The sequence below is a fragment of the Etheostoma cragini genome, chromosome 21 (genome assembly GCF_013103735.1).
Source record: "Etheostoma cragini isolate CJK2018 chromosome 21, CSU_Ecrag_1.0, whole genome shotgun sequence".
In the NCBI taxonomy this organism is placed as follows: domain Eukaryota; kingdom Metazoa; phylum Chordata; class Actinopteri; order Perciformes; family Percidae; genus Etheostoma; species Etheostoma cragini.
In genome coordinates this window covers 4,938,966-4,952,025 of record NC_048427.1, presented here as the reverse complement: position 1 = coordinate 4,952,025, position 13,060 = coordinate 4,938,966, and the positions used below count along the sequence as shown (strand labels likewise).

Here is a 13,060-nt window from a genome sequence, read left to right as displayed (position 1 = left end):
AATTATAAGATTGTTAATACAAATGCATCAATCTACAAGTCACATACAGTTGTAGCTGGTCCAGGTGTGGAGCTAGTTTTAACTATACAGTAACGCCTGGTTGTTCCCATTTTAGGGGTCGGGGCCCCTTCAAAGAGTCACCAGATACATCTAATTTGACAAATTCCTTTTTCGGGACTTATATCTAATATGTGCTTTTCTTCTGAAATATTAGAGAATTTTACTTATTTGGGGTTACTTATAAGGGGCCACAGGCCTAAAAGGTCTGGAACCACTGGTTAAATCTTTATATTTTATAAGTACAGTAAATGATGTCTTTTTATTGACTAATCAACTTTTATTTTTGACATTTTAAACGTGTTAAGACGTGTTTTGCAGATAATAGTCTTGTGCTGCAGGAAAGTATTTTTATAATGTGGTATTGCTACTTTTAGTGAAGTAAGTGATCTGAATACTTCTGCCTCTTACTTGCCTCTCACAGGACATGAAACGCCCCTCTCCTGTTCACACCCTCCACTTTGAGAACTTTTGTCAAGGATCCTGAAATAATAAGAAGGTGTGATTTGTGCGTTGGTTCTTGCTGGGTGGCTGCAAGGCTTGGAAATGTTATTGCTGAAGGAACAGATAGGTGCTAGTGGCTAAACTTAACTTGCTGTAAATCACACACATGCACACACACACACACACACACACACACACACACACACACACACACACACACACACACACACACACACACACACACACACACACACAGGCGAGGCAACATGTGCCCATGCATACTTTGACTTAAGCCTTTTGTCAGACTCTGCTGGCCTCCCACCTGGTTTCTCTCTCCTCTGTCCACTGTTATACGCACTGTGTTTTTGCCTTAAGACTAAACTTATGATAAGGCTGGGTGTGATGCTGTGTGTGTGTTTGTGTGTGTGTGTGTGTGTGTGTGTGTGTGTGTGTGTGTGTGTGTGAGAAGCAGGAATTGTAACGGGGTTAGCAGCAGTGTTGGTAATGGCTGGTCAGCTGGTATGGCGAGTATTCAGGGCGGGGGCAGGGCATTGTCCTCTCATAGCTCCAACAATGCCCCTCTGAGCAGGCCACACATCTACCAGTCACGGGCCTCTCTCTCTCTCTGCCTCTGCTTTTCTTTCTGTCTGCCATATTTATTCAGACATAGTGACGTTTAGAATGAGATGTGATACAAAGTACCCTTCCTAACCTTTGGATGAAACGTCAAGGTCAACCCGTAACCCCAGTTAATATCAGAGCATGTGTCACCGGAAGGTCTTCACACCTTACATGTGCATTATCACTTTACATCATTAAGAAATGCTTCAAATGCTTTATTTGTCCGCATAGGTGTCACTTTGCAGAGGCATGTAGAGTAGTACAGTAACACAACATAGGAAACTTAAATTACAAAAAGTAGAAAACGGGGGATAAGCTGTACACATCATGACGGGATGCGAGTTTTCTGATATGAGAATATAGCAATCACTGATTTCATCTAACATACTCCATTCACGTATCCTGTCACATTCCATTTGTAAACTCTGAAACAATTGGTCCTTTAATTAATTGGTTGACAAAAAACAACAGATTTTTGATAATCGATAAATTGTTGAAGTCATTCATCAAACAAAACATTTCTGGAATTCTCTGGCAATAGCTTCTTAAATGTGAGGATTTGCTGCTTTTTTCTGTTTTTACTGATTGTAAATAAAATGTTCGATGTTTGGGACTGTTTGAAGGACAAAACAAGTCTTTTGAAGACCCCACCTTGGGTTGTGAACATTTGTGGTGGATATTCATTTTAAGATCTGTTACAATTAGTCAAAGTCAGAACATGAATCTGCAACAATTTTGATTATTGACTATCATTTAAGTCAGTTATCCAGCAAACATGTTGTGTTTTACATCATTATAAACAGAATAGTTAAGGGTTTTGGAGTATTTGTCGGACAAAGTGGAGTTAATTTCTTAACTAAGGTTTGGGAGCAGGGCCACGCCTAAACCACACCTCTAATCACCAGACAAACCTACATACACTGTGCTGCACAGCCAGGCTCGTGTCTCTGATTGCTTGACCCACCCTCCCTTTCTCTCTCCTTCATCCATCTTACCCCTCTTCCCTTCCTGCTACACATCTCTCTCATGTCTCTTCTAGGTACCGTCTGTAAAAAAAAACTGCAAAAACTGCTTCTGAGACGGAACCTCCACTCTGAGTCTCTTCCACCCGGTCATCACACATCCTCCCAGACCAGCCATCACACGACATCCACATCAATTCATCTATCTGCACATTCATAATGTTCATCCGCACATTCATAATTTGTATTAAGTCTTTAACTAACACATGGTTGTGGTATGGTCCATGCTGGTGAAAGAAGATCTATAGATGTTACCTTGGATTCTGGGAGATGGGAATGAATATTCTTTTTATTGTTTTCAGATATTTCCCAACAGTATTGTCATATTTTTATAACAGTTAATCGATGAATCCAAGTAATAATCGTCTGTCAGTGTTGGAGAGCATGCAGCAGAGGAGACACCAAATCCAGACAAGAACAGGCAGACTGGTGGAGTTCAATGATTTATTTAGAAAAAAGGCTTACAGGCAAAGAGTCAAAATGTCGGCAGGCATAATGGGTACCAAAAGTCTAAACGTCAATGCAACAGTGATGAACCAACATAGGGACAACTGGAAATGGACCAGTACATGTGCAGTGGCTGATGAAGAAATGAGATGCAGGTGAAGTGGGAAGAGGTGTGTGGATGGGTGTGGCAGTCAGGTCAGGTCAGGTAGAAAAGAGGAACCATCTGAGGGCATCTGGTGGATGGAGGGAGAATGTCACAGACGTGGTTTGAGGATTGGGGCATGTGGCTGGAGATGGACAGAGAGACATTCTGTGTGATTGGCAGATTAATTGCCACTGGAGATACAACAGTGGTTAGCAACAGCTGTCTTCATTTTTCACTATTTTCTGAAATCTTATAGAACGAATGATTATCAAAAAATGATCAACAATAGTAAAAATAATAAATATTTGTAAGCCGTGGAGTGTTTCAGCCAGCCACATTTTGTCTTTTATTTTGATTTTTAATACATACTGTGTAACTATGTTTATACTTATATTGTTGATTCTGTGTAAAAAGCGTACTTGATGTGTTAACCAACACACCAAAGGCCAAAGAACATTTTTTCACTTTCATTTTTGATACACTAAACATAATCGATTTTCAGAAAAGCCATCAACTTATCAGTCAATGCTGAAAATGATTTTTATCTCCAGCCTGACTTCCATTTTGTTTCAAGGGAGAATTCTGTTGCTGAGTCAGATTTTGTATTTTCATCTTCAGTGTAAGTAAAATGGGTCTTATTACGGTGTTTTTTCTACATGTAAAGGGTCTTCATTGCAGTGTGTTCCATTTTAATTAGCATCACGCTAAAGTAATATATTCTCTTCACCTTTAAGGGATTCCAGCAGTGGGGACGCCACTCTCACATTATCACTGATGGAAATACACCCTCTAGTGGACTTTTAATGTAACTGAAACCTTACAGAGTGAGAAGACCAAAGTGTTGATACATGCCAGCACATTTGTCAAAGACACAGAGGAAGTTCGGAAGGCATTTGGAGTCAAAACGGCTTGACCAACTGCCACTTAGCTTGGTTGATGTCTCTCTCTCTTTCTCATGGGTGGGCAAAAAAGGGGAGATCACCTTGCTCCTTATGACCTCATAAGGAGCAAGATTCCAGATCGGCCCATCCAAGCTTTCATTTTCTCAAAGAGAAAGGATACCCAGGGCTCGGTTTACACCTTTTGCTATTTCTAGCCCCTGGGGGACCATATGCAGGCTGGGGGAACTCATATTAATGTAAAAAAAACTCATAAAGTGAAATTGTCATGCCATGGGACCTTTAAGGGATTGGAGTCACACACTGTGTGTGTATGATTATGTCAAATTTGATGACCTGCAGTCACCAACATAGAGCACTAGAATACATAAGACACACAGGCTGCTGTCTGCAGCTTGTTTGTGTCTCTTACAGGAAAGTTAACAGATGTTGGCGCTACGGGAGAAGCTACAGTCTTTTTGTGAGTAAGATTTGTTTGGAGAAATAAGCATTGGATGCAAGGTTGTCTTTGGTTAATACTGTATTTTAAAGGTAGTTTATCATACTATTAAACAAAAGTATCTGATAGCAGTTTTGTCATGCAATAAGAGTTATTATGAGTGTCTGTCCCCAGAAGCCCAACGGACATTAGAAACCAGTGGTGCAAAGTAACTACTAGTTCTTTAAAAAGTAATTTGATATTACATTATACTGCTCCTCCATTACATGGCTAAGGGAAATTTTGTAATTCTTTTCATCTGCTATATTTATTAAATAACTTCAGATAATATTTACTTACAGATAAAAAATATATAAATGAAAAATCAACCTATGAACAATTTATATGATGCGTTGTTCACATCAAACAATCAAAATTAGCTCCTCATCAACCAGTTACACCAAGAAAAGTAAACTATTAGCAATACAAATCACTTCATAATGTACAGTATGTAGTAATACAACATTGTCAGTGAGTATTTGTGCCGCATGAGTGCTTTTAATTTTGATACTGTTAGGTATATTTAGCTAAAAAATACTTCTGTACCATAACTAAAGTTAGATTTTTTTTGCAGGACAGTCGCTTTACATCCTAGGCAAAGGATCTAATTACTTCTTCGACCACTGTTTTTGTAGAAAATCTCTTAAGTCATTTCTTGTTTTACTCAAATCAGCCTCTTTAACCCACTCAGATCATGACTTTCTCTTGTTTGTCTTTCTATCTCTTCTCCGTGACGCGAGCCCTGCATCAGGACATCACCTGCTCACCTGGCTGAGGGGCTCATGCTAAACTAAAGCCGATTAGGCTTCTTATCTACTCAGGCTCTGTTATGTGCTTTGGTCCAACAAAAATACCACGCAGGGTTGGCCTCTTTACCGTTCCCGCTGACTCTCCACAGCTCTAACTAAGCCACACTGGCTTCCTCATGTGTGGAGTTGGTAGTATATGTGGATCTCAGTTGAGATTTACATGTTTTTTAATGGATTAGGTTTCAAGAGAATGGATACACACCATACTAATTGCCATTTATCAACATATAGATGAAAGGGATCAAAGGATTGTTTACTTGCATCCTCAGAGGTCAAAGCTCATTTTAGAGCTGATTTAATAAAAAAATATATCAGGTTGTACTGAAATCAATAAAAACACCAGAGAACATTTTACAAAGAAAAGTCACTTGTAAACAAGATGCCCTCTTTTGTTTGTGAATGCATGTAGTGTGTACCCCCCTCCCCCCTCACATTGGACATGTGAAGAGTCATCCGATGTCCATGTGAAAGCAGTAATGCCCTAATTGTCCTTATCCTATTGACTTAATCAGGAACCGTGTAGCACTCACAGCACGCCTCATCTCAGGTTTGTGTGACTCAAGGTCGAGACAACACAACGTCCTTATTTCACTGTTGATCACATCTCTAAAATCATTTATTTATTTTTACAATCAGCATTATCCTACACAGACACATGATGGCAAGACATGGAAAAAAATGTACATGGATTTGAATAAAAGATTTAGCTTAAGCACATTATACATGTTTTCTTTTTTACAAAAAGTTACATTTTGTCATAATTTCTACACTATGTACAAGGACAGCAACCCAATTGTTAGAATATACATATGTGTGTGTCAATATACAGATACTGAATGCACAAAGGAAACACCAAAGATGATCTGAGATTACAGTACAGGGGTCAGGAGCCAAGATTTAGCTGCCAAATTCAGTCATCCTCCACCGGTTTGGAGTTGGCCCTGCCTCTCTACAGGACTCACCTCCCAGTTCTGATGCCTCGCTCTTCGACCGTGTGCCGGAACATTAATGCATAATTCATACAGATTCATTCAATTCATAATTTCACTCCATCACATGAGCTTATCCAGTCTTCATTGGGGGATTGAAGTGTAAAAAGAGCTAAGTGGGGTGGTTAATTTGTTTGCATTGTTAATATACGGTATCAGCTAAAAGCCAAGGTACTATAGACAGGTCAACAAAAAAAAAAACACTGCGTTTCTTGGGCTGTAAATATCTTCCATTCTGCACCTCTGGCTTTCATGAGAGGGGGGGTTGCATAGCAACCACCATCCCCACCAAACTATCCGACAACAATACAACGGAAAAAATTACATATTTACTTGTGATTGCAAAGCATCTGCCATTCATCAATACATAACACGTTTAATTGACTCATCATTTTTGAAAAGATCCAAATCTCACAAAGACAGTTGGAAGCCTGAGATGGATTGGTTTGGTTTGGGATTACCAAAATGAAAAACCATAAATAACTCGTCCTACACATTATCTCTCACTATGTATGAATATGCAGTTTATAATTATTAATGCAAGGAGTCCATTTGAAAGGAGTCCATTTCCATGGAGTTCATACCCAAATATGTGTTTGTGTGTGTGGTAGTGTCTACATAATAAATGTTGGTAGAAAAACGTAGCAATCTCACACGTCCCCTTCCTCTCCTTTTCAAGTGGGAGTGATGTCAGTTTTTTGCAGGAGGGGTTAGCTCAGCTGACCGTGGTGACCACTGCCTCACCCCCCTCCTCCACCTTTGTGCCTTTGCCCATGGACTTCATCGTGGCCATGATGTCGGTGAATGTCTCCTTCACGGTCTTCTCCAGGATCCAGCCCTCACTCTCACTCTCCGGGTCCTCCGGGTTAGCCAGGGTGGACAGGGAGCTGTTGACGTACTGTAGGCCGATGGTCACAGCAACCTGCAACGGACAGGAACACATGTCAGATCAACCTTCTGAATCTTCTGGAAGAAAAGGACGATCAAGGGAAACATGTTTTGGGGTTTTGTTTGCACCAATAACATAACAGTACTTATTTTAACTTATGTCATAATAGGGCAAAATGAATGACTGATGAATGTTTAAAACAAGAGCTGTGACTATTTGTCGATTATTAGATCTACAGAAAATGAATTGGAGACTATTTGGATAATCAATCAATTGTTTCAGTCCCTTTTCATGCACACATGTCAAACTTGTTCCAGTTTTACAAATGTGAGAATTTGCTGCTTTTAATTTTCCTACATTACAGTAAAGTGAATATGTTGAGACTTTGGACTGTTGGTTGGACAAAACGAGACATTTAATGATATCTGTAGCTTAGCTGTAGGGATTTTCACTATTTTCTGAGGTATGCATAGACCAAACAATCAGTCCATAAATCCAGAACATAATCAATAAATGAATTAATGCAGTTGTAGCCTTGTTATGATTATCCTTTAAATAACGTAGAAATTAGTTTTCTTCTGTTTCATAATGCAAAGAGACAGCATAACTTAGCTGACAAAATGTACAGACATCAACAAAAGGGCAAACAAAGCAGAGGTTCTGAGTTGTTTGATGTATATTTAATGTTTCAAATAAATTGTATTAATTTCTGTATGTGTGAAAGTGTGTATTGTAAGGAAACTGTGTGAAGAGGTGGAAAAAATAAAAGTGTGGGCCTATAAAAACAAAACATACATGTACATATTGATATTGTAGTAATCTATAGCCTAAAGGTTGAGTCTATCATCCGAAACGTCAAGAAGTAATTTAAGACTGTGACTTTAGATCAGATTGAGAGCTCAATCTCCAGGAAGTGGGTCTGTCCTTGCCACCTCACTCAGATTAACCCATTACCCCACCTCTGAACCCACTATCTGTGTCAGCATTGAGACACTTGCATAACTACTCTTAAATCTGAGATTCCTCAGAATGTGCATCTGATCAGCTTCCAGGGTGTCGCCAAAATTCAAAGTGTTCAGAGCAACGTTTTGTCTGCTGGATTTCTGGGCCAGAGGTGATATCTAAATGCTGCTGTGAACTGTCTGCTTGAGGTCCAACAAGGTTTCACTGACTTTCACTGACTTCGAGGATTTATCTTTATTTGTTGTTTTTCCGTTTAATGGCGCTCAGATTCTTGGACATTAACAACAATGACAACAACATAAATAAACAACAGATGTTGGAAATGGAGGCTCAGGGGAGATTTGACGAGAGGAAAGGTGCCATTTGGCCGCTTGCCTCTGGGTTGAAAGCAACAGGTAAGATGCTGTTGCTAAGCTGCCTCGTACGTACATGCCAAAATTGGCTCAGGGTAACCTGACAGTAGGCAAAGAGGATAGAGTTGTTTGGGAAGATGAAGCAAGCGTAGATGGTAGATAGACAGAGTGTGGAAAGGAGGGAAGAGGAAAGGAGGGAGGTGATGAATGACGGACGTGCCAACTGGCTCAAGGCCTTGTACGTTTACAGGTTCCTCACCTCACTGCATGCTGCTAGGCCATCAAAGTCCTCAACTGACTTCTTTACCCTTCCTGAATTTATTAGAAAATAGCTGAACAATTGATTGAATCATTAAAGTCCCCTTCCACTCAACAATCGGTTTTGCTTACTGTCACTTCACTTGGATGTTCGTTTTTACAACAGAAGGCTGTTGTCACTTTCACTTGCTGAAGGAGAAGGTTTCTCTGTGTTCAGATTAAATCTAAGTTTAAGGTGTGTACATACAATCATGAAACCAATCATGGTCCAATATGAAACTTTGGTCTACACAAGAGTCACAAGGGAACTTTAACCTTCAGCACAGCTGATTGGCATTTCACTAAAGTATCCAGCACATATAGTTAGCATGTGAGATTTCATATGTAAAAACCTCATCATATAAACATATTACGTAAAGCAGAGTTCATCTATGTGCTTCATATGTCTTAAAACATACCCTTTAAAGGTCACATTTCATAGTAAAGGGATGGTAAGCCCTGTTTCGGTGGGAGACAGTTGTATGGCCTCATTGTTGCCCCTTGTGGCCGTTGGGGTTAAGTAACACTGACTACAACTCTGCAGCCGAATTGTCAAAATGATTACATCCTATGTTTTTTTTTAACCACTTTTTGTTGACCTCTATGTAAAACATCATGAGGGCAGCAATGAGCACATTACGGCTTGGGACATGATAATAAGGCAAAGAAGGCCAAACTCTTTTTGATGACACAAATCTGAAATTTTATCTGCTTTATCATAAGTGCGTTGAAACTGTATTTTTTGGTTTTACAACAAAAAAGACTTTAAGGGCAAAGACTCACTAGGTTGGTTTGTCAAATGCACATGTGGTTAATTTACACTTCCATTAAACTTCAGCAGGATTGTCTCCCACACAGTGAATCAGCAGTACCCAAGAAGGCTATGTGATGGTGTAGATAGTCTACCAAAACTTAACATGATGAAGTAAACATCCTTTTTGAAGTAAGTTTGTACATCAAAAGGGAATATTTGTGTTGATGCATTGCTGGCCCTGACCTCCAGAACAGTGACCAATAGCACCAGGGCTCCGATGGTGTTCATCATGCCTCCATAGTAGGACAACATGGCGTCACGGCAGCCATGCTTCCACACATTGAGCTCCTCCGTGTAGTGGTCATAGCTGTAGTGGGCAGTGTTGTTGGTCATCTGGTTCTGGATGCAGGGTCTCGGGGAGCTGGGGTTACAGCAGCTGAACGGGACCCCATCCATCAGATACTGGCCGTCCACGTTGCTCCCAATGCGGCTAAAAGGATGAGGAAAAGTGTCATGTTAATGCCATGCTATGATGGGCTGGACGTGAAAGTGAGAGAGATATATGTGTAGTGTCTGTGGGCTAAAATTACTTGAACTACTAGCTATTCATTGTGTGGAGCTTAAACAACATGGTCACTAGTGAACAACCAGCAGTCAAGAACTACTTTTCATCAAATGTAAATCAGTCAAGGTGTAAAGTACTTTGATGACATCTCCATAACACTGGACTACAGAAGTACACTAAATTTGAAAACAATTTTTACTTAAAGGGCTCGACCGCAATCCTGTCATCTGTGATCGTTGGTAGTAGGTCATTGGAAAGACACTAATGATTGGATCACTAAGACTTGAGAAGGCCAGATTTTAGTGATTTAAAGAAACATGTATTCAAGCCTAAAATAATGATAGATAACATTTTTGGTCCATACTACAGAACATATATGCAATACTACATTATATAAGATAAGTATATGTTCTGGATACTATTGACGAAAATTAGGAACTAGAAAGATTGCTGTACTGGCATTTAATACATTTCTTTCCATGATTACTGTCCTGTAATGGCATCACAAGTTTTCATCAATCACCTCTCTACGTTAGGCCTACTCCCCAGTATTATTGTAATCAGAGAGCTAGTGTTCATACTGATCCCGACTAGGCTACATATTGTGTTATTGTGCAGTGCTGTTCCTGGAGTGTTGCCAGATTCTCTGCTGATTGAAAAGGACACTGATTCTTAAAGGACATGGGCGGTGTAATCCTTGAGATTAAATGCTAACTATGTGCCAATGAGCAAAATTGTCCTCTTCACAACCGTCACTCACAAACCCAACTGTTGCTTGTTGCCCAAAAATCTGTGCAGACATGAGCAGGTTGTCACAAACAGGCCACATATTACTAGACAGGAACATCGTGCCTTTTTGACCTTGTGTATCTTTTTCTGTAACTAATCACCTACTCAGCTCCCTCCTCCGTGACTTTGTCCATAAAACTGCCTAGTAATGTCTTCGGCCCTTGCTGTTTCCAATGCCACGTCCCTATTGCTTTCACCATTGCTGTGATCGTAATCCTGAGTGGATGAAAGTGCTCTGACCTACCTTCACCTCAAATCCACTTGTACTGAACTCTTACTTTGTGTAGACCACCCCTACAGCCCTCCACCTTGATACACTCAGTCTCATCTCTTGTAGTCCTCTCACAGTCACGTCACACATTAATGATAACTTTTTCTTTTTTTTTAAAGTCACTGTCACTTACTCTTTGACTTCTTTTGCCCCGAAGTCCAGGTAGCGGTTGCTAACCCACTGAATCTCAAACCAGTCTCTGTAGTTGTCATTTCCGCAGCAACGGAACTCCATCTGCATCAGGTCCAGGGTCCTCTTCATGTAGCAGCGTCCCGGTGTGTCTGTGTCCTTGTAGTACCTCATGCCGTTCTTCAGCCCCTCAGCCAGGGTGAACTGCAGAGGAATCCTCATCAAGAAACACATCAGGGCCGTCAGAAACAATAGGCCATTGAACACCACACATAACACCAAGAAGCTCTTCAATATGGACTTCCACTTTACAAACTTGTTAGGGTCTAGTGAGTCGTAGCAGATTTTGCCTCCAAAGGCGTTAATGCCGCAGGTTATTAGACCCATTAATATGAGCAGGTTGGGCAAGAAGTGGCTCTCGTTGTTGTCCATAAGTTCTGAGCGCTTTCGCAGCTCGATCTTAAAGAATAGGCCCATGCTGAAGACCAGCACGCCGGCCATTACAGCGAACCAGTACATGAACCAGACTGTCTGAGCGAGCTTTACTCGCTTCTTCAGGTCAAACTTGACCAACATCAAAACCATCGTTCAACCTGGGATGTGTTCTTGCCTGTGAAAAAGAGGGTAAAATAATAAAATAGAACAGCAGGCACTTCAAGGTGTTCTTGAATGTGCGATCCGTCTCTTTGCTATCAAGGTCTCCTTGGCTGGTCCAACGGGTCAGGAGAGTCAGTTCAAACTGTAATCCATCCCACGACAAAACAGCAGAGATGAAGCACCCAGGAGGACCTGTGGATGGCACAGGATTGTTATTTTTTCAAAGCTATCTCCTCTCCCATTGTGACAGAAACTTAAATTTTCATAAGGCTTCCCCCCCCAAGTTTTACCGCCTTTTTTTCTTCTTTTACACACAGGTGAGGCTAATCGTGATGTTCCGTTCTCCTGGAGAAGTTGAGGATTGCTGAGGATCCTCATGATTAAATTCAAAGTTGCAGTACGTCATGCTAAGCCCCTGTAAGCAGCCTGATCCCATTTGCAGAAATCCCTCTACACAAGATGAGCCTAAACGTAAGCCTCTGCCAGGTGCAATAATTGGTTTGAGCGTGCACGTGGTCATGGTTGTCTTGATCGAACACAACAGGAGCTGTAATGGCATCAGCTGAAGCTTGACAAAGGCCATGGACCATGGAAAGTGGAGCTAATAATGGAACATACTCATTCACAGCTAGGAGTCCACAAGTTTAACACAAACCGGATGTCTTCACAGTGGAGCAAACTCATTTAGGCTGTGCTACTCAAGCTCCAATTACAGAGACAACAGAGCTTTCAGGCTTATACCTAAACCCCCTAGCGTGACTAAATAAATGAATGCTACACAAAACTGAGATACATTAAATGGTTAAAACACATGGTCTCACATTAATAAATATGCACCTACTGTACAAAACACCTGTTGCAAATGTAACCTTACAAGCTCATAAATTCATTCAAGTGCTCTCAATTATCTTATTGTCACTTGCTATCTTGGCAATTAGAATGAACACTGTTTGTGACAAACACAAGCCAAATGCTATTAAAAGTATTGCATGCTTAGCCCCCTCATTCATCCTTAATTACTTACAATTAAGAAGTTCCCTCTATATTGCACATACTATGATGCCTTAAGTGTCAATTTAGAACCAGCCCTTAACACTTTCTTGTAGGGATGGCTGATATTATTAACAATGTTCTTGACCAATACTTCCAATGGCGATATTCCAACAATATTGTAGGGATGACAAATGGTGCTTTACAAAATATTTTCCCAATGAGATTTCAAATAAATAATCATCAATAATGACGAAGTTGGTAAAAGCAAATAAATAAAACCATGCTGGTAAGTTCAGAAAATTACATCAATTTACTCTAACCCTGTTTTTAAATCCGGGAAAAGACAATACTTGGGATATTACAATATCCAAAATCAAAGACAATATCAAATCCAACTTACAGCCCCTCTCCGCTCGTTTATGACATTACATCACTGTTACTGCGTCGTTTTGTTTCCTTAATATCATGTACTGTATGTCTTGCTTTGCCTCAGTCTATTTTTAATTGTATATCACCTTTCAATCGTGTGAGGTAGGGTTTTATGAATGC

General features: G+C 40.3%; 1 protein-coding gene across 1 annotated transcript; it reads right to left on the bottom strand.

The window, feature by feature from the left end:
- Positions 1-5,728: 5,728 nt before the first annotated feature.
- prph2a (peripherin 2a (retinal degeneration, slow)) lies at positions 5,729-11,506 on the bottom strand. The gene is made up of 3 exons (XM_034859479.1): positions 10,926-11,506; positions 9,411-9,657; positions 5,729-6,833 (listed from the first exon to the last, which is right to left on the bottom strand). The coding sequence occupies exons 1-3, from the start codon at positions 11,504-11,506 to the stop codon at positions 6,627-6,629; spliced, it is 1,035 nt and encodes a 344-aa protein (XP_034715370.1). The 3' UTR covers positions 5,729-6,626.
- Positions 11,507-13,060: the final 1,554 nt, after the last annotated feature.

Coding starts and splice junctions, on each gene's coding strand:
- prph2a (XM_034859479.1), bottom strand. CDS start 11,506: ATGGTTTTGATGTTGGTCAAGTTTGACCTGAAGAAGCGAGTAAAGCTC. Junction 9,658..10,925: donor GGGGCAAAAGAAGTCAAAGA/GTAAGTGACAGT, acceptor TCATCCTTTTAG/CCGCATTGGGAGCAACGTGG. Junction 6,834..9,410: donor TATTGGTCACTGTTCTGGAG/GTCAGGGCCAGC, acceptor TGTCCGTTGCAG/GTTGCTGTGACCATCGGCCT.